The 26372-nt window shown below is 41.2% G+C and overlaps 1 protein-coding gene across 4 annotated transcripts in view; it reads right to left on the bottom strand.

Moving 5' to 3' along the window:
* TRIM2 (tripartite motif containing 2) overlaps nt 1-26372 on the bottom strand; it is a 168403-nt gene that overhangs the window by 126312 nt on the left and 15719 nt on the right. For 3 of the 4 annotated variants that reach the window (XM_028491795.2, XM_028491793.2, XM_028491794.1), the window contains exons 3-8: nt 25917-26068; nt 24328-24508; nt 22797-23520; nt 8619-8722; nt 8209-8376; nt 842-1010 (exon numbers count right to left, since the gene is read on the bottom strand). In XM_028491795.2, the coding sequence (XP_028347596.1) occupies nt 842-1010; nt 8209-8376; nt 8619-8722; nt 22797-23520; nt 24328-24508; nt 25917-26068 (1498 nt within the window). Of the gene's footprint in view, nt 1-841; nt 1011-8208; nt 8377-8618; nt 8723-22796; nt 23521-24327; nt 24509-25916; nt 26073-26372 lie in introns of all 4 variants that reach the window. The other variant, XM_055085940.1, reaches the window with a different exon arrangement.

The following is a 26372-nucleotide window of genomic DNA, read 5'->3' as shown; positions in this document are numbered from 1 at the left end:
ATCAAGCTAAGAGTTCCAGCAGCCCTCATGGAGTGGAATGATCAGTAAGCATCAGGAGTCATTCTCCACACCACCATCTGAAAGTCACATCTGCCAGCTTCCCTGAGAGTCACATAGGACCCTCAGCTCTCACCGAGGAGAGACATGGTAACTCTTAGCACCAATATGTAACATTTTTTTCAAGTAGAGCAGAAACCCACACTTTATAATTTTGGGTGACATTCAGAACCTGGCAGAACTGGAGACAAAGCATAAAGAAAGGTTATGCAAATTAACGCAAATTGCCAAAAGCATCCTTTCCAAAAGAAAATTAATCAACTGTTTTCAGCCTCTTCTTGCAGATGTAAAAAACGAAGTGATTGCAAAGTGGCACACCAGACAAAGAAGGAAAAGAGACCGCCTTTCCTGTGCTTAGCAAATATTCTAAACTCCTGCCCTCTTATAATCACCTAGACAGTTGAAAAATATTCTCATTCAGAAGCTCTTTAAATAAAGCTACAGCTAGGTGGAACCAGGAGGTTCTCCATGGTTCCTCAAACATTTTTATTTAAAAAATATTTTATTAAGCTTATATTTTATTTAATGTTAATATTCGAAGGTTAGACTTCTGAGTTGTAAACTGCCACCAATAAAAGCCACACACGGGCTGCAGTTGAACTTACTGTGGGCGGAGTCATTGAGCAGGATCTAAGCATGCTTTTGCTTAGATTCCATCCCCAGTATCTTTCCCAAAGCCAGCAAAATCACTGGGGATGAGGCGTCTTCAACATGCTCCAACATCATGCAAATGTGAGCAGAAGAGGCATAAAAAAGGGGGTTTACATATTACCATCGAGTGTACCTGCAAACTGCCTGTCCCCATTTCCTCGGCTACCAAACCTGGTGACTATTTTCCCGTTTGGCTGGAAGATAAACACGCAGCACGCCTTGTTATCCACCACGATGATGTGCCCGTTGCGGTCCACAGAAACTCCTTTGGGCCCCATCAACTTTCCTGATCCGATCTTTGTCTGTTAGAAACAAGTGCAGAAATGAAGTTGAAAGCACTACAGAACATGAAGACACACACTGGTGTCAGCAAACATTTACTTGACTGTTCAAACAGAGGTACACAGTGCCACAATGAGCATCTGTCTTGGAAAACTGTCTTTGTCACATCCATTATCTGTCACCGATATTTATAGGAAATCATTTTTTTTAAGGAATCACTACCAAAATTGTTCTAGAATCTCCTTAACCAGGGGCACAGTTCCCTTGGAAAGAGGCAGTGTGGTATAGCAAGAGATCACCGGGTGAGGAGTAGGAAGACCGTCCCACACCTGTCACTTGCTTCGGACACACCTGATATAGCACAAATGGATTCAATTTCCTTAAGATTCAGATTCCGTATATATTAAAAACGTCAAAAAATGACATCAGTCACTTCCATTGATATTTCTGGAATATGTATTAAGTAAAATAAAGTAGGTAAAGTGTTTAGTGTAGAGCATAGCACATGTTAAGCAGTCATTAAAGGGAAGCAGTCACTGTCATTATTATATGTCGTAATTAATATCGAAATTGCGAGGCATCTGCCATTGAACTTTACTACAATTAAGTTCCACACAGGTGGGAATCATGTCTGTTTTATCCAGCACTGTGTACTCAGAGCCTAGCACACTTCTTGGTGCCTAACAGATACTCAACAAATATTTGTTCAATATATTAACTTCCAAAGCCTAGCATTGTTACAGGGTAATAATGATGATTGGTCCCAGTTTTCACAGTATTTTAAAATGACAGAAAAGCATTAGATTTCTATTAAACATATACCATATGCATTTAAAATCTTACTCATTTTTCTGAATAGACTATAGTATGTATATAAATGTCTGTTTGTTGCAAGATACATGTCTTATACCTTTACTTTTCTACCTCCATTTTCTAGAGTATTTATAAAGTAGTACTTTACTCATTCACCCATTTATTCACTAATTCTACAAACACTGATAGAGCACCCACTACATGGCACCTGGTAGACAAAGATGAGTTAGACACAGAGCCTATCCTCAACAACATCTCAGTTGCACTGTCTACCGTGCCTTTTTTAAAGTGACTGGTGTCAAATGTTCAATTTGGTAGATTTGGGAGAATTCAATAGGCCATCTCAGAAGCCATGGGGAACAACGACCTGATGAGACAGGTCAAGGAAGGAGGAGGAGCACCCAAGGCAAGGGAGCGGTGGGCAAGAGGGACTGGGAGGTGACAGGGACGGCAAGAACCGCAGTCCTCCCCGGCACCAGGACGGAAAAGGTCAGGGCGAAGCAGATCTCTCTGTGCTTTTATGAAGGACCTTCAGATATATTACTGAACAAAGCAAGGTACAGAACAGTGAGGAGTCTGAGCCCATCTGCATTAAATATGTGTTTGTATGCATACATATTCCTGGAAGAGAAAGTAAGAAACCAAATAGTGTTTATATCTTCCAAAGTGATATTAGTGACGGTAGGAAAAACTCTTATTTTATACTTCTCTGTAGGCTTATTCGAAAAATCTATTTGCATGTGTTACTTTTTAACTTAAAAATTTAAACTCTAAAAAAAATTACATTCTCAAAGGTTCTGTTTTAGTCCCCTTATTTTCCCTCTCTCTGTTAATGCTGTCTGATAGGAATGTAATGTAAGCTACATATGTAACTTAAAGTTTGCTAGTAGCCACATCAAAAAAAAGGAAAAAGAAACAGGCAAAATTCATTTTAGTTATGTATTTATTTAACCCAATATAACAAAAAGGTACCATTTCAATATGTAGTCAATATAAAAATTATTAATGAACTATTTTACATTCTTTTTAGGGGACTAAGTCTTTGAAATCCAGTGTGTACTTTACAATCATGGCACATCTCAATTCAGACCAGCCCCCTTTCAAGAACTCAGTATCCACATGTGGCTTGTGGCTACCATATTGGACAGCACAACTCTACACACTTCTAAAATCTCATTTATGCTATGGCATCAACTTTCACCTCCATGTGTAAGATTCTCAAATCCATATCTTTAGTCATGGCCTATTTTACAGGTTATCACCTCAAACTCAACCAATGTCAAACCAAAAAACAAAAAAAAAGATAAAAAAGAAACCCCAAACTAGCACCTCCTGATTTCCTAATTACTTTTATGACACCACAGTTAGTCCAGTCAACCAGGATCAAAATTTCAGAGCAAAATTCATCCTTTCTTTCACCAGTTTGAACCTCAGTTTCCTCATCTATAAACTGGCAGCTATGCTATTTACCTCCTGGGTCGTGCAGATTCTGAAGGATAAAGGAGACTGTCAAGCACGATCTCCTTCTCTCCCACCCTATCCAGCTGACATTATACTTGACTGGCAGGATTATCTTCTTTCCCCCAAACACATGAAGATACGTGCAGAGAGAGTAGGGAAAGAGGGATGGGGACCTTTCCACAGTGGAGGTTCAGACTTTGTAGGATCTTGTAAGTTTATAAATGACTGAGATTCAGATTTGAACTCTTTAGAACAAAGAGGTACATTTACTTAGGAAGGAAACACTGGCATTCTTGCAAGGGAATCTGTTGGTTAATTTAATTCTGATTTTGCAATCTAGCCCAAAGATCAGAGACTATATATAACATAATAGCTTGCAAAAAAAATTATATACTTTCTTTCATGTCAGAATGGAAGATATGTCAGTAGAGATCAAAAGGAATAGAGGAAACTCTTGTGTATTAACAAGAATATTATCACTACCTAATATTATGAACAGTGTTTGTTACTTAGAATGACTCAGCCGTATAATACCAAGTGGATGATAACTATGTAGCATAAAAACTGAAAATAAGGGACCAGTGCCATTCTATTATATAATGAGAACTAGTGCACGTCTAAAAGAAAAAACTTAAATGTTGAACCAAAACCTCTTTTCCTTCCATTTCCTTTCATCACTCCCCATTTAGCTGCACTAGATTCTACCAAGTGAAATAAGACAATGTGTCCTGACAATGTGTCCGCCATCTTAAACAGAACAATAAGCAAGGGTATTTTAGACCCTGGCTTTGGAAAAGTTAAATGAAAGTATTTAACTCAACAAATAGGTCCTTAAATTGAAGAGGGAAGAGATGAGATATTTTAGAATACGTGGTGGCCAGGGGTCTCTGTATCTGTTCTGGGGTCACAAAAGTTTCCTAGATGGAGGGAAGATGGAAAGGAAAAAATTCAAGGCAGAGAGGAATGAAAATCAGGGCTAAGAAGTTGGTGAGTAAAAGAAAGAAAAGGAGATAAGAAATTATATCCCTAGAACTACTAGGAATAAATACAGAGAATCCACATTTGTGTTAAAAGTTTGTCTTTCTGAGCACCTGTTTAATTTTACTGAATTCCACCAAAGAAGAAAGTAAGTCTCTCTCTGTTTATGGTCATGGCCATCAGACTTGGAGGAAATCCCATTAAACTACAAAAGTGTTTTCACTTGCTATCCTTTTACCCTTCGGGTTTTGATCAGTATCTATTAAAAAAAGGGAATATGATGAAACTACACCATATCCGTTCCCCCAATCCTCTAGGGGGCATGAGTGTTCTTTCGTGTTTATTCCAATTGTTGTACCAACAGTATTCCAACTATCAGAATCCAGTTCTTCCAAGAAGAAAGCCTATTACATTTAGAACACTGAACCACTGAATGAAAAATACTTAATTTAGGAAACCCTTCTCTCTTAAATATAAAATCTTTGTTTCAATTTAATATATTAGATATAAAATATTTCAATAAAGTAGATATAAAACTGTTTCAATAACTATTTTAGTGTTAGTTTCTAAATTCGAAAAGACAGTCATAGTTTTGCTAGGGTATGAAACCAGAACAAATGGGTTGTCTCCAAACTAAAAGGGTATTTTCAAGAGGTCGCTAAACAGTGTTCATGCTATTGATGTTAAAGCTGTCATATTTGGGTATGTCTTACCACAAATACAATTATGAAAACAGAAAAGAAGGGGAGGAAGTTAGAGATGCAGAAAGGCAAAAGAACTTTCTGTGTATATGGCCATAATACAGAGTCATCAAATCTCTAGCGGAACAAAACAAATCAATGACAATTGAAGATTCTTGTGCAATACGGTGGAATTAGAGATGACAGCTTTTATTCTCCTAGACTGAAAACATGCTGCCCCATTCAAAACAGAGGCTCCAACCTGAGGGTGAATAATTACATAAGTAACTTCTTTTAATAAAAATGATAAGGTGACTGTGGTGATCCAATGACTTTAAAAAGGAAAATATAAATTCCTCCAATAAAAGACTAATGAGTGAACTTCGTGTATCTTCTGAATTCCAGAATCGATTATGAAGAGCGTCATCTCTGTAAGTTTGGACAAAGAAGGAGTGACCACCAGGAGGTGGTATGAGGTCATGAAGCCAAAATCACAGCTGATCAAACAGACATCATGTTTTGCGCAGGGTCATTAGAGGCACTGGAAAAGAACTCTTCTTCGATGCCTATTTCATACAAGGCACATATACAATCCAGAAATAAAATCTCATGTAACCCTTACCCAAATCCTGTAAGACAGATTTTTTAAATCCAAATTTGAAATATGAGGCTATTGAGGCTCAAGGAAGTCATATAATTTGCCAAAGGCCAAAGAGTTAATAAACCGTAGAACTGGGATTCCAACGGTTTGATCTGACTTAAAGCTCATGTTGTCAACAGAAAGAGAAGCCTGGACGGGGGAATGTGCAAGGCATAGTGAACATGGCCTTCAAAACACCCGTGACAAAGTGTTTCATAATCTTCTTGTGAACAAATGTAGAAAATGGGCTGGATGACAATATTCTTTGATGACACCTTAGAAGAGAGATTTCTGTTGTCATCAAAGGGCTCTCTACTCTTCAGTGACTGACTGGATGAAGAAACAGAGGATGATGCTGGGAGTAACAGCAAGTGCATCAAATGATGGGATCCCTCCAAGTGTAGCTCACTCACATTTTCTCCGTGAAGCTGGCCCCCATTTTCTTTTCCCTCCAATTCCTATATCATATACTATAACACTATGATTCTAGATTGTACCAAACAATTTATGATTGCGTAAAGGCTGACATGAATTGTTTTCTGTTATCTCTTGTGTATTTGTCTTTTTTCCTCAAAAGACTTCTTCATTTTTAAAAGGTAGGGACCATGTCTTATTAATTCTGTTTCTCCCATATCATCTATCACAGAAAGTACTGATAGATAGGAACTGAGAAAGTAGAAGGAACTTCATAAATGACAACTTGTAGGCTAATTTGGGAAATATAAATTGCCTCTTAATAACCTTTTCTAAAGGTTGTTGTTTTTCATTGAATTGAGGTAAACCTGACAGTATTAAAAAAAAAAAAAAAAAGCATTATCCATGACATTTTCCACAGAACTAAAACAAATAATCCAAAACTTTATATGGAACCATAAAAGACCCAGAATTGCCAAAGTAATCCTGAGGAAAAAAACAAAGCAGGATGCAGAACTCTCCCAGACTTCAGACAATACTACAAAGCTACAGTAATCAAGACAGTGTGGTATTGGTACAAAAACAGACATATGGATCAATGGAACAGAATAGAGAGCCCAGAAATAAACCCACACACCTACAGTCAATTAATCTTCAACAAAGGAGGCAAGAGTATAAAATGGGAAAAAGTCTCTTCAGCAAGTGGTGCTGGGCAAGTTGGACAGTCACCTGTAAGTCAACGAAGTTAGAACACACCCTCACACCATACACAAAAATAAACTCAAAATGGCTTAAAGACTTAAATGTAAGACATGACACCATAAAATTCCTAGAAGAGAGCACAGGCAAAACATTCTCTGACATAAATCGTACCAATGTTTTCTTAGGTCAGTCTCCCAAGGCAACAGAAATAAAAACAGAAATAAACAAATGGGACCTAATCAAACTTACAAGCTGTCTGCAGAGCAAAGGAAACTATAAAAAAAACAGAAACAAAAAAACACACAGAAAAAAACCAAAAAGACAACCTACAGAATGGGAGAAAATATCAATATTTGCAAATGATGTGACTGACAAGGGCTTAATCTCCAAAATATACAAACAATTCATACAACTTAACAACAAAAAAACAAACAACCCAATCAAAAAATGCACAGAAGAACTTAATAGACATTTCTCCAAAGAAGACATACACATGGCCAGTAGGCACATGAAAAGATGCTCAACATCACTAATTATTAGAGAAATGCAAATCAAAACTGCAATGAGGTACCACCTCACACTGGTCAGAACGGCCATCATTAAAAAGTCTACAAATAACAAATGCTGGAGAGGGTGTGGAGAAAAAGGAACCGTCCTACACTGTTGGTGGGAATGTAAATTGGTGCAGCCACTATGGAAAACAGTATGGAGGTTCCTCAGAAAACTAAAAATAGAACTACCATATGATCCTGCAATCCCACTCCTGGGCATATACCCGGACAAAACTATAATTCAAAAAGATACATGCACCCCTATGTTCATAGCAGCACTACTCACAATAGCCAAGACATGGAAACAAACTAAATGTCCATCGACAGATGAATGGATAAAGATGTGGTACATATACACAATAAAATACCACTCAGCCATTAAAAAGAACAAAATAATGCCATCTGCAGCAACATGGATGTAACTAGAGATTATCATACTAAGTGAAGTAATTCAGAAAGACAAATACCATATGATATCACTTATATATGGAATCTGAAATATGGCACAAATGAACCTATCTATGAAACAGAAACAGACTCACAGACATAGAGAACAGACTTCCGGTTGCCAAGAAGGAGCAGGGGAGGGAGAGGGATGTACTGGGAGTTTGGAGTTAGTAGATGCAAACTATTACATTTAGAATGGATAAACAAGGTCTTACTGTACAGCACAGGGAACTATATCTAATCCCCTGGGATAAGCTATAATGGAAAAGAATATTTTTTTAAATGTATAAAAGCAAGCAACTGAGCAAACTAATTGCTTTATAAAATGAAGCCACATTTAGGTTATACATGAGTAGATTTATGACAATGTCATTGTGACTCTCACTTCATTAAACTTAGATGTAACGAAGTCAAGATGTCTTTACATATGAAAAACTGAATATTTTATTGGATCTGAGATCCAAAGAAAAAGACAATTTCATCTTGTATTTCCTGTCCCTTCTCTCGACTGGCCAGTTGTAGTTAATCTTACCTTAAACTTCCCATCTGATGAGAAGATGCTAACCCATTTATTATCATAATCTGCAATGATTATGTCCCCACTGGGATGCACAGCTACTCCCGTGGGCCGCTGCAGCTGCCCGGGAGAGCGTCCTCGTATGCCAAAACGACTTTTGAACTGTCCATCATTGGAAAATATCTGGAAAACAAATTACATTCATTGGAACGTGAACTAGCATAGAAATGAGTGGGAAAGACAGGCAAGAACATCTGTCATAAGTACTACAGGTCAGAACGTGCAAACTCTATTTGAAGAAAAGCCTATATACACATCATAAGCTTCCCTTTCTTTCCTTGCGTCTTAAGTCTTAAGTAGGAAACTATGCAGGTCTATCTACTTATCAGTGTAAGTGGTTAAAGGTATACAATTAGGGGCCATACCTGCACGCACTGGTTGTTACTGTCTGCAATTAATATCTTCCCATTTGTAGATGCTGCTACCCCTTGAAGATTTGTAAATTCCCCTTTATTTCTTCCTTTGGTTCCTAAAAATAAACGATAAAACCACAGAAAATTAAACAATAGAGAGTTAGATTTCTCAGTTTCGGCAAGAGAACATTCAGTCTTCTATAGGTAGTCTGAGAATGCAATGTTTTTTTAAATTACACTTAAAAAAAAAAAAGAGGAACCCCTCCCCTGACTTAATCCATATTCTACTAAACTTCTCTTCCAGACCAATTCTGTAAAGTCTTTGCAAAATCACCTTTTGGGGGGCAAATACCAATCTTCTCTTATTAAACTATAGCTGCATATTAACATGATTAAAATATATTTAGATTTCACAAAGACACAATTATAAAAACTAATGTTACAATTGAGGACACTTTATAGGAGCGGGACTTATTTGGGAGCTGTGCCAAAATCCCACCCTCTCACTCAGCAGCTCTTAGACACCTGGACACTTGACTTTCAGCACTTTTAACAAACCGTAAGGTCAGAGAAGTTATAAAACTAGCGAGCTGATTTTCATACACAGGAGTGATTTATTTTCGAAGACTCGGTATCTCATAAGCTGTGTATCTTTCCTGTAAAAGATATCCTGACCATGTTTTCTAGATTAAATAAATAAGAAAGGCAAAAGAAAATTAATTAATCCAAGTCATACTCTCATCCTTCTAGAGTTTCTTATGGAAGAGATGAAGCAGGAGAAAAAATAAAGCTAAGGTGACTACAGTTAACAGATGTTTGTTTTCGTTTCAAATGAAGTGTTTATAACTTATTTTAATAAGACCATGCAAATATTAACAGAAGGAACTTTGCTCAGACACGACCAGGAAGGAGGTTTAAATTTTCATAGTTGGAGAGAGAGCGCTATGCCTCAGTTTTATCATTTCATTCATATTCAAAATAGCAACTTGATATTTGTTTTTAGACGTCAATACAGGCCCTCAGGAAAGAGTAGAAAAGATATGCTGCTGATGGCCAATGTCAAGCCCGTGCTTAGACTGCTTAGGAACAGGTAGACTCTTCTGAAACTGGTTTTTGCATTTAGGAAGTAAAACTGCGATATAATTAAACTCAGAACAAAATCAACAACAGAACTGCTGGGTGAACCATCTTATCACCTGGTTCTCACCAGACCCACAGGGTAGTTGCTTTATTGAGATCCTGGACCCTAACAAGAAGACTCACCGCCTCTCTATCGCTTCCTAGCATGAAACAAAACTCTGAGATCCAGATCCTCAAAACAATGTCTTCTAGGTTGTAGGACAAACGATTCTACTTTATTTCAGATGTTTCAGCAGAGACGATCTTTGTACCTGATCTGCACAGAATCCCTGTAGTATTCAAGTCCATGGGATCAGCTAACACTCTAAAAATGGTGTGTTGGCATCTGTTGGTGGGTGGCAGGGAAAGGGGTGGTTGGCCCCTGAAGGAGGTACGTGCCCACTTTGTATTAGCTTTTGGTCATTCCTTCTGATGTCTGAGTAACACCTGGTTAACAGGTACAGCAAAACCGAAGGACCAGGAAAAGGAACAATTCTTCTAAAATCCTCAGTTTATAAATACTTTTTAAAAGGTAGTGGGGGCAACGTCAGGGTCTCTCAAGAATAAAAACTTAATTCATCAAAAACGTTGATAAAGGGCTTCCCCGGTGGCACAGTGGTTAAGAACCCACCTGCCAATGCAGGGGACATGGGTTCGAGCCCTGGTCCGGGAAGATCCCACATGCCGCGGAGTAACTAAGCCCGTGTGCCACAGCTGCTAAGCCTGTGCTCTAGAGTCCGTGAGCCACAACTACTGAAGCCCGCGCGCCTAGAGCCCGTGCTCAGCAACAAGAGAAGCCACCACAGTGAGAAGCCCAAGTACCACAACGAAGAGTAGCCCCGGCTCGACGCAACTGGAAAAAGCCTGCACGCAGCAACAAAGACCCAACACGGCCAAAAAACAAAACAAAACAAAAAAAAGGTTGATAAATAGAAGCATGGAAATTAGTAGCGGGATGAAGAACTGAGGACCAAATAAAGAAACATAATAAAAAAGAGTCCTACCAGTGAGACTGGAGAAGAATTGACTGTAAAGAAAAACCCAGGGGCTTCCCTGGTGGCGCAGTGGTTGAGCGTCCGCCTGCCGATGCAGGGGACGCGGGTTCGTGCCCCGGTCCGGGAGGATCCCACATGCCACGGAGTGGCTGGGCCCGTGAGCCATGGCCGCTGAGCCTGCACGTCCGGAGCCTGTGCTTCGCAGCGGGATAGGCCACAACAGTGAGAGGTCCCCGTACCGCAAAAAAAAAAGAACAAAAAAAGAAAAACCCAGGCTGTTCTAGATCCTGCTTTTGTAAAATTGGAAGTGCACCCATGGCTCAGAGGACATACAGGCAGGGGAAAGAAATTCTGAAAACGGGGAGGGGAGTAAGAAGTACCTGCACAGAGTACATGAGCATTGGTTTGTTGTCCTTAAACCTGCCTGCCGCCCTCTTCTATTTAAACTTTGGTCCATCCTGCTAAGGACGAAGCCTGTTCTATTCAGAGAAGGCTCTGCAGGCAGCAGCAGTTGAGTTTTGAAATGAAACGAAAAATGGAGACACGTGCTTTAGTAGAAGTTCAGGGGTGTTTTAGCCAAAAAGATTTAATTGTCCTTTGGAAAAAATAGAGGTGATGCTGAAGGAAGGAAAATATATGAGCAAAAAATACTAATACTTTTTTTTTTCTCTGTAGAAATAAACACACATTTTTGAGTCTCAGTATAAATGGGAAAGAATTGTACTTGGGGGTATAATTTTAAAACTTGGGAAGACATTTAGTTCTAAGGACTCTGTAGCAGTACCATTTGGACCAAGGAGAAGGAAGATTCTGCCCAGTTTGAAATGAACGTGAGGATGCTCAGTACCTGCCATGAGAGCAACACATCTACATTGCAAAGGACCACACTGCTGGCGGGAGGTTCTCCAACCCCCTCCAAACTCCAGGCCGATGCGTTGGCCCCCCTGTTATTCGTGGTCTCAAGTTAACTAGAGCTTGAGTCTGCTGCCCCACATGTAAATAAAAAATCACAGGGTTGGAGGCACATCTGTTAGTCGCAGATTGCTTACATACTTTTTAAAGAGCTAGATGCAACAGGCATTGCCATTTAAATTTTATATTTGCTTAAAAAAATCTTTCTCTTTAAGCCACAGGGCTCGGTTTCCAAATAGCTGGGGTTGGCATTTTCGTAACACTTGATTCTTATGAGCATCTTTTGTCCTGTCAGAGCTATTGATCATCATTTTTCTTGTTTTTTTACAAAAAACTCTGTGTTTTTTTAAGTACAGCAGGAACATAGTGTTACTCCTAAGAATTAAAGGAAATCCACCAGCATACTCTTGAGGGACAATTAATGCTGACTATTTTTACTAGCAGTTAAACTAGAAAATCTTAATGTTGGGTAATGATGCAGAACGACAGCATAATATCATTATGCTGAAAGGCCCAAAGTCCAAGTGTTTGTAAAGTGTCTTGGGACCAAAATAAAAGTGTCTTGCGACCAAAATAAAATAACAGAAATTCCAGAAGTTAGAAATAATTTGGAGTCATGCGTCCCTCTTCAAAATATTTAGTAAATACTATTTAGTCTATAGAAAATTTCCCCACCCTCCACAAAGTATTCTAAATAATGAAAACTAGTTCTTTCCTAACAAATATAAATGTAACATAAAACATATACAGTAGTTATAAAATCTTTTCCTGTCTACTCTGATGTAAAAGATTTCACTTGATGGCTAGATTTTGGCTAGTAAAATGAGTAATGTGAGTTTTAAAAGTAATTATAAACAATTTGACAACAATTCCATAAGATAATTACACTTGTTTTCCCCAGACTTCCCAGATTTTAAACTAGCCTGTGAAGCACAGAATGAATTTTCAAACCAACAGCTTCTCATCTGTGCTCCTGCCCTTGCCTCCAGGAAGATGACAGAAGTAAGGTAATAAGTCCCTGGATTGAAATAGGGGATCAATAACTGTAAATTTCCTCTCACCCCCACTCCAACTTAGTAAGAAAATCAATGCTAAATGAAAATAGATACTTAGAATGGGATAACGCAAGAGGATGAAATGGAGCCAAACATAGGGTCTAACACAGGATCTCTAACCAAGTACGTGTTTAACGTATGTTTGCTGAATGAATGGGTCCCTAAATGAATTATTAATGACTGAGTAAATTACAACACACATTACATCATGGGAAAAGGAAGTGTTCAGTAATATTTACAGCACTTTCATAAACATTCTCTTGTGCACTCCCTATAACAACCCCAAGAGTTAGCAGGATAAATATTCTTCCATTTTATAGATGAGAAATTGAAGCTGGGCATATCACAAAGGTAGGGAAGAGACAGAGCAAAGAATAAAACCTGGCTCTCCCGACCCTTTATATATTTTTTAAGTACACACATTGCTTCTAATTGGGCATTAGGATATCAGGTTTCTGAGGTGAGGATAATTACCCTTTGGGTTCACATGAATCATGCTTTCTCCATTAAGTCTTTCAGAAAACTCCACTTTAACTGGTTCACTGTCTCCCTCACTAAACTATGAGCTCCCTGGGGGACGAGGCAACATCTGTCCTGTTCTCTGTTGCATCCTAGAACACAGCGCAGATCCTGACACTCGGTAAATAACAGTGGCATCTTTTTACATTTGAAATCCAAGAGGAGTTTCCAAGGATGAGATTCTCAAGGGGTGGGGACAGGGTTCCTATAATGACCTCAGATGCCAAATTAGCATGCTCTACCTTCCTTTTAGGGAGGGTAGGTGATGGTTTGCAGAGATGAGGCAGGGAAGAGGGGCGTAAAATATCATACCTTCCTGTAAAGCCTCTGAACTCATGCTAAGTGATTTTACACATCCATTTGATATGACAAGAGAGCACACTGATCTAGAGTACAAATGAACGGTTCATTCAACACATCCCAAGGATTCATTAAGGTATGGTGGATGAATTGCATAATTTGAAACAATTCATCTGTAATTCTTTCACTCCCTCCCACCTCTTCAGGCTTCCCCTTTGTTCAATGATTTTTTTTAGTAGCTGACAAAACCAGGTCATGGCTTCTAGTCAGCAAACTCTGACAGTGCGGGGAAAAATAATCCCCATGTTTCAAGGACTCAACAGATGCTCTAAACTCTACACTCCTTCAGGACTGTTTTGCAATTCAATATTAGAGTAAGACAATAACTCATTCACAGTGGGCATGCATTATGTTTTCAGGTGTGGGAGATGTCATATATCTCAACTTTGGAAAACCACAGTAGTTAAAGGACATTTTAGATGAAGAGGAATCGTCATGCAATTGAAAAGGCAGGGGCATCAGAATCACAGGTGGCTTGGGTTCCTTCCTGGGCTCCCCTGAGCCTCCATTCCTTCAAAGCTAAGGATGATTATATGTTGTCCTGGTAATTTGGCTCTTGAGGGGCAGGGGCTGTAGGGCTGGGGGAGGAGTTCTGATTTGCAGCATTGGCCCGTTTCTATTGTGTAAATGCTACCTTCACTGCTGATTTCAATGAATTCAGTAAAGATGCAGATACAAAATTAACATACAAGGTTCAGTAGTGCTTCTATACACTAACAACGAATTTTCTGAAAAAGAGACAAAGATGTTGATCTCCCTGATAATAGCATCAAAAACAATAAAATACTTAAGAATAAATTTAACCAAGGAGTTTGTGAAAGATCTCTACTCTGAAAACTACAAGATATTGATGAAAGAAACTGAAAAAGACACAAATAACTGGAAAGGTATTCTGTGTTCATGGACTGGAAGAATTAATATTGTTAAAATGTTAATACTACCAAAAGCCATCTACAGATTCAATGGAATTCCTATCAAGATTCCAATGGCATGTTGCTAAGAAACTAGTATTTTTAATAATTAACTTACTTATGCAGTAAATTTTTAGTTAATAAAATGTTGCAATATATTTTGAAATATGCTATCAGAGACAGAATGTATTTATGTAAAACACAGATGTATGTGTGTGCGTATTTATATAATGTTTTATGTTAGTGTGTACAACTTGGTGGGTTTCCCTATGAAATATTTCATTATCATGTCAGAGGAAGAAGAATATTTAAAGTTAAATATTCAAATGTCTTCCCTGCGAACACAATGTTAGTCAGTAGTAATGAAGAGGTGCATAAAATGAATATTGCCAAAGAAGTCTTGAGATTACTCTTATAAAATGGTTAAAACTCTTATGAGTTGAAAGCTTTTCAACTAGCTTCTAGTTTTTTTTTCAACAACTGTTTTATGGATATGATAACATTATTGTCTGTATATAGCCTGGAGCAATGCAATGCCTTATCTGTATTACTAATTTACGGCCTTGTAAGCAGGTTACTTTGAGGTCCAGGTTGACTTTTCTCAGGCCTTGGCCAATCTGTGTAATTGATGGTAGTGTGGTGTTAATATATGATGCACAGCATTTACATATTGACGGATGCCCTGGGGTGGAAACCACCTGCTGAATTGTTTTTCCAGTAGGATGTGAAAATTTGTATATCTTAATACTCCATTAAACATTTAAAATCAAAAAAAAAAAAAATTCCAATGGCAATCTTTACAGAAGTAGAAATAACATTCCTAAAACTTATATGGAACCACAAAAGACCCTGAATAGCCAAAGAAATTCTGAGAAAGAACAAAGCAGGGAGGCATCACACTCCCTGATTTCAAGCTATAATATAAGGCTAAAGTAATCAAAACAGTATGGTACTGGCATAAAAACAAACAGATCCATGGAACAGAATCAAGAGCCAAGAAAATTACCCAAATATATACAGTCAACTAATATTTTGACAAGGGAGCCAAGAATACTCAAGAGAGAAAAAACTTCGTGCTAGGATAATTGAATATTCACATAAAAGAATGAAACTGGACCACTGTCTTACACTACTGACAAAAATTAACTTGAAATAGATTAAATATAAGACCTGAAACCAGGTCTAATTTCTTCCTAGAAGAAAACAGGAATAGAGCTCCCTGACTTGAGCTTTGGTAATGATTTTTTGGATATGACACGTAAAGCACAAGCAAGAAAAGCAAAAATACACAAGTGGGACTATATCAAACTAAAACACTTCTGTCAATGAGCAAAAGAAACCATCAATAATGTGAAAAGGACTTCCCTGGTGGCGCAGTGGTTAAGAATCCGCCTGCCAATGCAGGGGACATGGGTTCGATCCCTGGTCCGGGAAGATCCCACATGCTGCGCAACAACTAAGCCCGTGCACCACAACTACTGAGCCCGTGCACTAGAGCCCACGAGCCACAACTACTGAAGCCCGCATGCCTAGATCCCGTGCTCCAAACAAGAGAAGCCATCGCAACGAGAAGCCCGCATACGCCAACAAAGAGTAGTCCCGGCTCACCGCAATTAGAGAAAGCCTGCACGCAGGAATGAAGACCCAATGCAGCCAAAAATAAAATAAAATAAATTTATAAAAATAATGTGAAAAGACAACCTACAGGATGGGCAAAAATATTTGCACACCATATATCTGATAAGGGGTTAATATCTAAAATACATAAAGAACTCATACAATTCAGTAGCAGAAAACTAAATAACCCAACTAAAAAATGGGAAAAGGACCAGAATAGACATTTTTCCAAAGAAGATTCACCAAAGGCCACATGAAAAGATGCTCAACATCACTAGTCATTAGGGAAATGCAAATTTAAAACACAACAAGAGGGCTTCCCTGGTGGTGCAGTGGTTGAGAGTCCGCCTGCCGATGCAGGGGACACGGGTTCGTGCCCCGGTCCGGGAAGATCCCACATGCCGCGGAGCGGCTAGGCCTGTGAGCCATGGCTGCTGAGCCTGCGCGTCTGGAGCCTGTGCTCTGCAACGGGAGAGGCCACAACAGTGAGAGGCCCGCATACTGCAAAAAAAAAAAACAACAACAACACAACAAGATACCACCTCATGCCTGTGAGAATGGCCATCAACAAAAAGACAAGAGATAAAAAATGCTGGCATGGATGTGGACTGTTGGTCCTTGTGCACTGTTGGTGGGATGGTAAATTGGTACAGCTGCTATGGAAAACAGTATAAAGGACCTTTGAAAATTAAAAATAGAGCTACGATATGATCCAGCTATTCCACTTCTGGGTATTTTTGCCTAGGAAACAAAAACCCTAACTCAAAAAGATACATGCATCCCCATGTTCACAGCAGCACTATTTACAACAGCCAAGACATGGAAACAACCTAAGTGTCCATCGATGGATGAATGGATAAAGAAGTTGTGGGCCGTGTGTGTGTGTGTGTGTGTGTGTGTGTGTGTGTGTGTGTATGTGTATTATTCAGCCATAAAAGGGAGAAAAATCCTACCGTTTGCAACAACATGGGTGGACCTTGAATGTATTATGCTAGTGTGTGTGTGTGTGTGTGTGTGTGTGTGTGTGTGTGTATGAACATTATTCAGCCATAAAAGGGAGAAAAATCCTACCGTTTGCAACAACATGGGTGGACCTTGAATGTATTATGCTAAGTGAAGTAAGTCAGACAGAAAATGACAAATACCGTATGATCTCACTTATATGTGGAGTCTAAAAAAAACCAAAAAACCAAACTCAGAAAAGAGATCAGACTTGGAGTTACCAGAGGCGGAGGGTTGGAGAGGGGCAACTGGAGGTGAAGTAACTTCCCCAGCTACACGTGTAGGAAAGTGGCAGTGTTGGGGCTGGAACCCAAGGCTGTGTAGCCTCCAAGCCCACAGCTTTAACTGTGCACTCTTCTACCTCATGTCCCTACATCACTCAAGTCAAACAGCTGGAAGTTCAGTTTGGTCCTCAAGTCCTACGCTCTCCCTCCTAAGCGTGTTATAAATCTGCCACATCCTCTCTACTCCACCGCATCACTCTTAATTCTGGCACTTGTAACAACTCACATGGACTACTGTAACAGGAAGCAGCTCCCTGCTTCCCTGGGGACATTGTCAGTAGATCCCCTATAATGTCCCCAGCCTCTCTAAAAATCAATGTCTCAGCAAGTCACTACATTACATTACACTGTTCAGTGCCTCCCCATCACCCACATGGTTCTCAAACCTCAGTGTGCAGAAGCATCGTGGAGCTGGTAGAATGCAGATTCCCGCTGCCTCCCCCAGAGATTCTGATTCTGTAAATGCAGTATGGAATTCAGGAATTCTCATTTTTACCAAGCACCCCAAGGAATTCAAGTGCTTTATGGGAAACATGAACAAAGTCTCAGCTCCTTTGCAAGGAAACAGAACCTCTTCTCTGCTATCTTACTTCGTTTAACACTCCAGGTAATGGAATCATTTACAGTTCCTCGAAACTACTTAGTTTCTCATCTTCTTTCCCTTCATCTAAATCTCCCTTTTCCTCCTTTCATCTGACAGACTCTTTCTCTTTCAAAGCCAGCTTAGGTTTAGATGTCATCTCTAGATCCTTCCTTAACTCCCTGCTGCTTGCCAGCCTCCTCCCCCACCCCACCCCAGCCTCTGAAGGTACGCATACTGAAGGTACCACATTTGTCACACGCCTGTCCCCTTCCAGACTATGGCCTCCTCTAGGTCAGGGTCAGAATCTCACCCCTCCCTTTAAACCAGGACCCAGCCACGTATGAGGCACATAGTAGGAGCTCAAACAGCAGGGGCCCATCTAACTACAGGGCTGGATAATCGGGGAGGAAGGTGAAAATGTGAGTCAAAATTTCCCCTGAAAATCCTTTATATCGCCCAGAAAGTGATGGTTCCCTTTCACAAATACACAAAATTAACACACGTTATTTAGGGTTGTTAAATGAATCCTAATACATGTTTTATGAAAACTATGTAGCTTGCGACATGAAATCAGTGCCTCAAGAAGCTCAGTATGTGGGACCAGTTGAGGGAACAGCAGAAACCCAGTTGCCAGCTTATGTGTGTAGTTGGATTTGAATGAATTCTGACTTCAATACATGCAGAGGGGGAACTGTTCTAATCATGAATGTTCCAGTATCACGGAACAACCACCTAACAACCTGACTATACAGTACAGACAAGCTTAGAGTCCTAAAACAAAGCTATAACTGTAAAAGAAAGTTGAACTCTTCTAATTATTTACATAAACTCTCCCCATATGTAGCCAACAGTATAGATTTTGAAAAGACAGGTTCTTAGAAGGCCAGTACTGTTTGTCTAATATTGCCTAGCACAGCTCTGTGCATGGGAATACATGTGATGATTGCCCTTGAGCTTATTGCTTTGTTGCCTGGTCTGTGTGTCCCTGGGCTTCAAAATTGGAATCTGACAGTGGTGAGCAGGAAGTTAAATCATGCAGTCAGTCATGACTTCATTCGATTCAAATAGGCAAAGTACTTAGGCAAAGTGTTCTTGTGGGTTGGGGATTATAAATGATTAAAGATGTCATCTTTGACCTCAAGTAATACATAATATCATCAGGAAATAAGACCTCAGCAGAAATAATAATCCACCACAGTGGATTCTAAAAGAGAAGGTGGGACTTGAGGGAAGGATAAAATTGGGGAAAGAATTCACGGCTGGAGGTGCCCAGGTGTGAAAGCATAGAGGGTGTTCAAGGAGCTGTGGACTCCAACACTCACCTGTCCAGCTCCTCTCCCCAGTGCCCCCACCACTTTCCACCCCTCTGACCTTTGTTCCCCCTGCATCTTCTCATGGATGTGTCCCCCCTAAAACATTAATCACGTTCACTCCTCTTCCCCTTGCTTTTGTCCTCCACACTGGTCCCTTGCCCAGGATGCCATTTCAACTTGGATAAGTTGTATTGGTCTTTCACGTCTGGTTTAAATTCCTTCTCCTAATCCATGCTATTAGTAGATCACACATCTGTCACCCCAAACCTCTGTTAAGTTCCTAGAGGGAAAAGATCTCATTTCTTTCATCTCTGTATTCCCAACACCCAGCAATGTTTTATGAGCTATATTACTGCATAATGGTGGTGTCTTTTGGCTAGACTCTGGATTAGATTCATAAAGTTAAAGAGGAATGGATAAGTAAGACCCATCTCCCTTGCTGCCCTTACATACCTGAGGTGTACAGCATCTGTTATAAGCTGAACTGTATCTCCACAAAATTCATATGTTGAAGTCCAGTCCCAACCTCCAGTACCTCAGAATGTAACTGTATTTGGAGTTAAGATCTTTAAAGGTGATTAACTTAAAATGAGGCCATTAGGGTGAGGCCCTAACCCAATATGACTGGTGTCTTTCTAAGAGGAAGAAACACCAGGGGTGTGCGTGCACAGAGGGACAACCACGGGAGGACAAAGCAGCCAGAAGGCGGCCGTCTGCAAGCCAAGAAGAGAGGCCTCCCAAGAAACCAACCTTGCCGCCACCTTGAGCTTGGACTTCCAGCCTCCAGAGCTGTGAGAAAATAAATTTCTGTTGTTTAAGTCAGCCAGTCTGTGGTATTTTGTTATGGCAGCTCTGACATTAATAAACCTGGACCTAGTGCCGTATGCCAGGTACTGTTCTAAGCATTTTACAAATGCTTCAACATTTAAACACCTTCCCACCAGTGCCAGTGAATCACTATGGCTGCATTTCTCAATGGGTAGGAGGGGAGAAGAGTGTATCCCCTTCCCGCTAGGGTGGGAGCTGGGCATTCAGAATAAATATAGTTGGGGGAAAAACACCCTAAGAGATATATCTCTTTTCTCAGGTGAGAATCACAGGTGGAAGGATAATGATTGATAATTGTAACAATAGTAAAATGATTGCCACCCTTAACTGAGCAGTTACTGTGCATAGTCAAGTACCAGCTGTATTATAAGAATTCCTTCCCATTTCACCCCCACAGCAACCTTAAGAATTAGGTAATATTTCATTCCCTTTATTTTACAGAGGAAGAAACCACGTTAAGAAGGGGCAAGCCAGTTGTCAGCTGGCAAGGAGAATCAGAATCAGACCCGGATCTGGGCCTTTTTCCACTCTGCACACTGCCTGGGAAGTGGACTGGGGTCCCTTGGCTGGGGGAGGGGAGATTCTAAATGCGAGACTGAATTTGTTCTTAATGCAGATCAATGGGGGAGCAGCAAGGTCAATTGTTTTAGAAGAAAAAGCAGCAGGGGACACCTAACAGCCTTAATAGCATGTGCAAAAACAACCGTTCTCTTTATTTAGCTCCTCCTACATGCCAGGCATTAAGCTTGGAACTGAGTCTTGAGAAGCTGATATTTTAATCTTTTCTTTTTATGGACATGGAAACTGAAGGCCAGGGAAGCTGAGAGACCTGGCCAAGGTTGAAATAAGTGGTAGAACCAGAGTGGCAGGCCTGGGAGGCTCCAATCCTGCGCCGGTCCCGGCTCACCCACTCAGCTTTGGCAGGTATCTCAATGGCTTCTGTACCCACACTGCATAAATGGCCAGTGAATGCATGAGGGCCTCCATGCCCTGAATGGAGAGTTTACTTGCCATATCATGGTCTTTACCAAGATTCACCCTAAAAAATAATAAATAATATAGAATACTAAATAATAAAGAGAAATGAATAATAATGGAGTAGCTTTTGGCCAAGAATGCTCCAAGGAGCCTTATTTTCCCAAGATGTTCCGTGGAAAAATTCTATGGTCAGACAAGTTTGGAAGTGCTGCCTGTTATCCCTCCACTGCCTTTGAGACTGCCAGCGTGGCAGTAAAAAAAACAAACAAAAAACTGTGCACCTCAACAGATTCTAAAGGTACTACAGTAAAAAAAAAAAAAAAAATCTGATTCCTTCACTTAAGCTAAGCTTTCTTTCCCCAATCTCTCTGAACCACAGAATTGTTTTCCTACATGTGTCAGTGAACATACCTCACAGCACCCTTTTAGAGATACTGCATTGTAGGAGTGAAGAAGCAGAAAGAGAAGCAGGCTGGAGCCACTTTTGGATATGGTAGCTAACATGCAAACTTTTTTCTTAAGAATTATCAAATTGTGGGGACTTCCCTGGCAGTCCAGTGGTTAAGACTCCATGCTTCCACTGCAGGGGACATGGGTTCGATCCCTGGTCAGGGAACTAAGATCCCACATGCCGTGTGGAACAGCCAAAAGATAAATAAATTTTAAAAAAGAATTATCAAACTGTTGGTTGTTTACGTTTAGTTTGCTTTCTATTGAGAAAATAAACAGCTTCAAAAAATCTGACGCAATAAATCTGACAAGGGAAGGGCTATTTGCGTTCCCAAATCCCCTGGCTCATCCTAAGCCTTCTTGCTTCTGCCCCAACCCCATTCCATTCTCCAGGTTTCCACCCACCCCTTCCTCTTCGGGGCTGCTCTCCAGCTACAGGCGACTGAACATGACAACTTGCAATGCACCACGTCCCTCACCCGCTGCCCTTACAACACGGAAGCAGTGACAGGGAGGCATCAGACCCTCTGCCCACAGTTAGAGCCCATGCTGGCAGATTCCAGAGAGATGCGTGAACTTATGTGGTAGAAGTATCTCTCTGCCTTGGGGTTAGGCAGGAGTACTCTAGACATTCCCACGGCGGGGCGGAGGGGAAGGTTGCCAACAGTTCCTTTAAAACGTCCAGATTATGTACACAGTGCTATCTTTAAAACAGCACAGGGAACTCTACTCAGTATTAGGTAACAACCTAAATGGGAAAAGAATTTGAAAAACAATAGATACACGTATATGTATAACTTTGCTGTACACTTGAAACTAACACAACATAGTTAATCACCTATACTCCAATATAAAATAAAAAGTAAAAAAAACCAAAAACCTGCTACCAAAAAAAAAAAAAGTCCAGATTATGAGTGCTGTGATTTTTCTCTCTTTTTGCTTATTTTCAGTTTCTAATTTTCCATAATGAATATGCAGCACTTGTGTGTTAAGGAGGAGGAGGAAGAGGGGGGAAGAACGGGAGAGAGGCGGGGTGGGGGGGAAGGGAGAAGGAAGGAAGGAGGGATGAGGGAGGAGGAGGGGAAAATAAATCATAAAATCTCCGGAGGCGACTGCATGAGCTCACCTAATAAAATACACGCGTATCTCCCAGCACCGTCAGCCTTAGCTGTGACCCGCAAAGCTGCAATTTGCAGCACTTTCCCAGTCACCCCTTAACCAAAGCAAAGCTCAGAATTCAGGTGCAGCGCCGGCTCCCCCTTACCCACTCGGAAGATGAGATCGTCTTCGATGGGATTCTCTTTTCGTTTCCCGGTGCTGTACATGCTAGCGGGTCTCTTCACAGCCTTCTGCTTCACATGGCCGCTCCCCGGGGACTTCACGCGCCTCTTCACGCCCTCGGTGGTGGGGGACACGTCCGCCGACCGGATCACCTTCAGCTTAAACGGGCTGCCGCGGATGTGCTGGTCGTAGAGCCGCAGGGACAGGGTGAAGTCGCCCTCTTTCTGTACTGTGTACAGGAACTCGTACGTGCCGTTCTTGTTGTCCAGGATCTCCCCGTCCGCCACGCTGCCGTCGGGCGTGCTCAGCTCCGCCGTGATGTAGGCGTTGCCCGTTTTGCACAGCTCGCCGTCTTTGTCCTTGGTTGTTATGGTAACCGACATGGGCTGCCCGATGATGGTCTGCCGCAGCCCCTCGCCCGTGGCCACCGTCTCGGAGGCGACGGCGTTGGTGGTTAAAATCGTCCCGAGGTTGTGGATGGACTTCTTGAGCCCCTCGGTCTCCACGATGAAGTCCAGCTGGTCGTTTTCTCGCGGGTGCAGCGGAAAATCCTGGTCCGCCAGTTCGTTCAGCTTCTCGCTCATCTGCTTCTTCACAAGCAGCACCTCCGTCTCCGTGCCATGGTTGAGGGCCTGCGCCGTGAAGCTGCTGCAGCTCTTGATACTCTCCTGCCCCTCAAGCAGAGTATCCAGCTGCGACTGGAGGACCTGCGGGGAAACCAAGCCGGGTGAGCTCTTCCCAGGGCGCCCGCGCCCGCACCTGCCCGCGCTCTTGGCCCCCGGCAGGGGTTGTTCAGTTTAACCCAGGGAACCCCGCTCTCAGGCTGCATCCTAAATCGCCTTACCAGTCCCTTCTCTTTCCCTTCCTCCTCGCCTGTCTCTCCCACACACATTTTTATGGGGTCATGTGTCTTGGATAGGCTCAAGCAGAAACGTCACCGACAGCTTGGCAGCCAGATTGCTATGCCTGACATCTGAAATTTTATTCATTATTCAGTATCTTTGTCTAATGTCCAAAGCTTCCCTGTCACCACCTAAAGGAACAGAAACCAGACAAACGAAAACTCCACACATGAATATCGGAAGCTTTCATCCCTGGCTTTGTGATGGGATGTGCAGAGTTAAACAAAGGCTGAAGTCACGGTTCACTCTGAAGTTGACTAACAGGTCCGTGTGGGTGAGAGAGCAATTAAGAGGCTATTAGACACTATCATTAAGGAAGGAAAACAATCCAGTTTAACCCTAAATCCTGAAAGCATTACTTTATATTCAACTTTGCCTTGTGTCAAGTTATCAAGTGGTACTTAAGGCCACAGAATCATAGTTTTGCTGAAAACAGGAAGGAAGAAATAGCTGGATAAGCCACTAAATGAAAACTACTGTTTACTGAACAACAGTGACACTTAACCCATTTGAGTCCCCTTTACCGCTGGTAGAACACAGTAAGCTAGCGCCAGGGAGGCCCCGGATAGTGGCCCTCTCACAGGATGTCTGTAGGAAAGGGTGCAGTCTTACTTTGTGTTTGAGACCATAGTTGACTTCCAGCTCCATAAGCAGCACACTCTTGCGCACATTTAAAGTCTTCTGGAGTTCATCAAAGGTAGAATGGATGTCATCCACAATGCTGGCCTTTTGGTCGGTTAACTGATGGATGATTTCTGAGATGAACTGAAGAGCAGAATCTATTTCTGGGAGCCTGGAAGACAGTTATCAGAGGTCGTTATTATAATAAGATCCACACGGAAATAGTAAAAAAAAAAAAAAAAAAAAATCTATCCAAACACTATATTTTGTCAAGAAACATCTCTGTGCCTTTCATCATCTTTAAAAAGTAATAACTGAAGAACAGAGTGAATAAGACATGACATAATTACTGCCTTTGAGAGAAGAGATTTTGAGGGTCCACATCTATTTCAATCTACCTCAATCATTTAATTTTAAAAATTGATGGTACAAAGCCTCGAAGCTCTCAGAACCCCGTGGCTTTTTCTCACACTCTAAATCAGCTGTTCTCTACAATGGATAAACAACAAGGTCCTACTGTAGAGCACAGAGAACTATACTCAATATCCTGTGATAAACCACAATGGAAAGGAAGGTTTTAAAAAAGAATGTGTATATATATATGTATAACTGAAATACTTCGCTGTACAGTAGCAATTAACACATTGTAAATCAACTACACTTCAATAAAAAAATAAGAAGAAAAAGAAGAAAAAACTAAATCAGGCGTTCTCTAACTTGACATATTGATATTTTGGGCCAGATAATTCTTTGTTGCAGGTGGCTGTCCTGTGAATTATAGGATGTTTAACAGCATCCTTTCCTCTACCCCTCCCCGCCACACAGTTGTGACACCAAATTGTCTCCAGGCATTGCCAAATGTCCCTTGGGGGGTATCATCGCCCTTGGTTGAGGACCACTGGTCTAAATATATAGCTGTATCTTTTTACCCAATCACATGAAAAACTTATCCAAACTCAAGAGTTTCCTGGGAATTTCTTGCAAGTTTCCAAGTTCTTTTAATTAGTATAGAATAGCCACACTTTTCTCACTTCAACTTTTGGTAAAGAGATTTATTTTCATTTTGCTGTTTATTTCCTCGCTTTGGTCTTTCTCACGCATCACACAGCTACTCTGTTTCTTCATTTCCATGACAAATAAAGAGCCTGGAAGCAGGGAAGGAGAAGGAAAATTGAGCACTTGCTGCTCAGGACCATTTTGCTGGGCTCAACCAGAGATGAGCCAGCCACAGTCGGCACAGTGGCTTGTAAGTGTGTCAAGAACAGTAGCTAAGAAAGACTCTTCAGACAGCCTGGTTTCAGGCACAAATTTCAGAGATCTCCTGAGAGTGTATTTTCCTCGAGTATATTTTGTTCACTTAATCATACTAAGGTACTAAAAGGAAAACCACCACTCATAACAAAAGGGGGTTGGAATTTTACCAAGGGGCAGCGGATGACCCTCATCACTCACTAGTTTATGACTACAGGCCTAGGATCAAAGGACAATTTATTTAGGTGACATGAATCTTCTATCCCACTGGGACACGAGATCCTGAGGCCCCAGGCGGCCAGTCAGGAGCCAGGCAGAGGTATGCACACCTTTTGTTGACAGCGTCCAGCTGGACCTGGAGTGAGGCCTTGTGCTGTTCCACCACGTCCTTGAGGGGGACTGTGGGGTGTTCCGCGTGCTCTCCCTCCGTGCACTCCCGACACATGGCAGTCTCACAGGACTGGCAGTAAAAGTCCATCACCTGCGGGTGACACAAGAGCAATTCCAGGTTTGATGCCAGTGACTGAGTGCTGAGCATGCACTAAGCCTTCACTTGCGCTCTCTCAGTTAATTCTTACAGCCTCCCCAGGATGTGGGCAGTATTATATCCAGTTTCACAGGAGAAAAGGAAAGATAAACTTTTATGTTCCGGGTCTCGAACAGAGGTGGATCGGACTCCAGAGCTGTTGCTGTGGCCACAAAACCAGCTTTTCTTGGCCACTCCCCTAAAGCAGAACAGTATAGGGCTTTGGTGCTCAAACTTTTTGGTCTCAGGGCCCCTTTCC

This window comes from Physeter macrocephalus, chromosome 7 (genome assembly GCF_002837175.3).
Source record: "Physeter macrocephalus isolate SW-GA chromosome 7, ASM283717v5, whole genome shotgun sequence".
Lineage (NCBI taxonomy): Eukaryota > Metazoa > Chordata > Mammalia > Artiodactyla > Physeteridae > Physeter > Physeter macrocephalus.
This window is presented reverse-complemented; position numbering and strand designations above follow the sequence as displayed.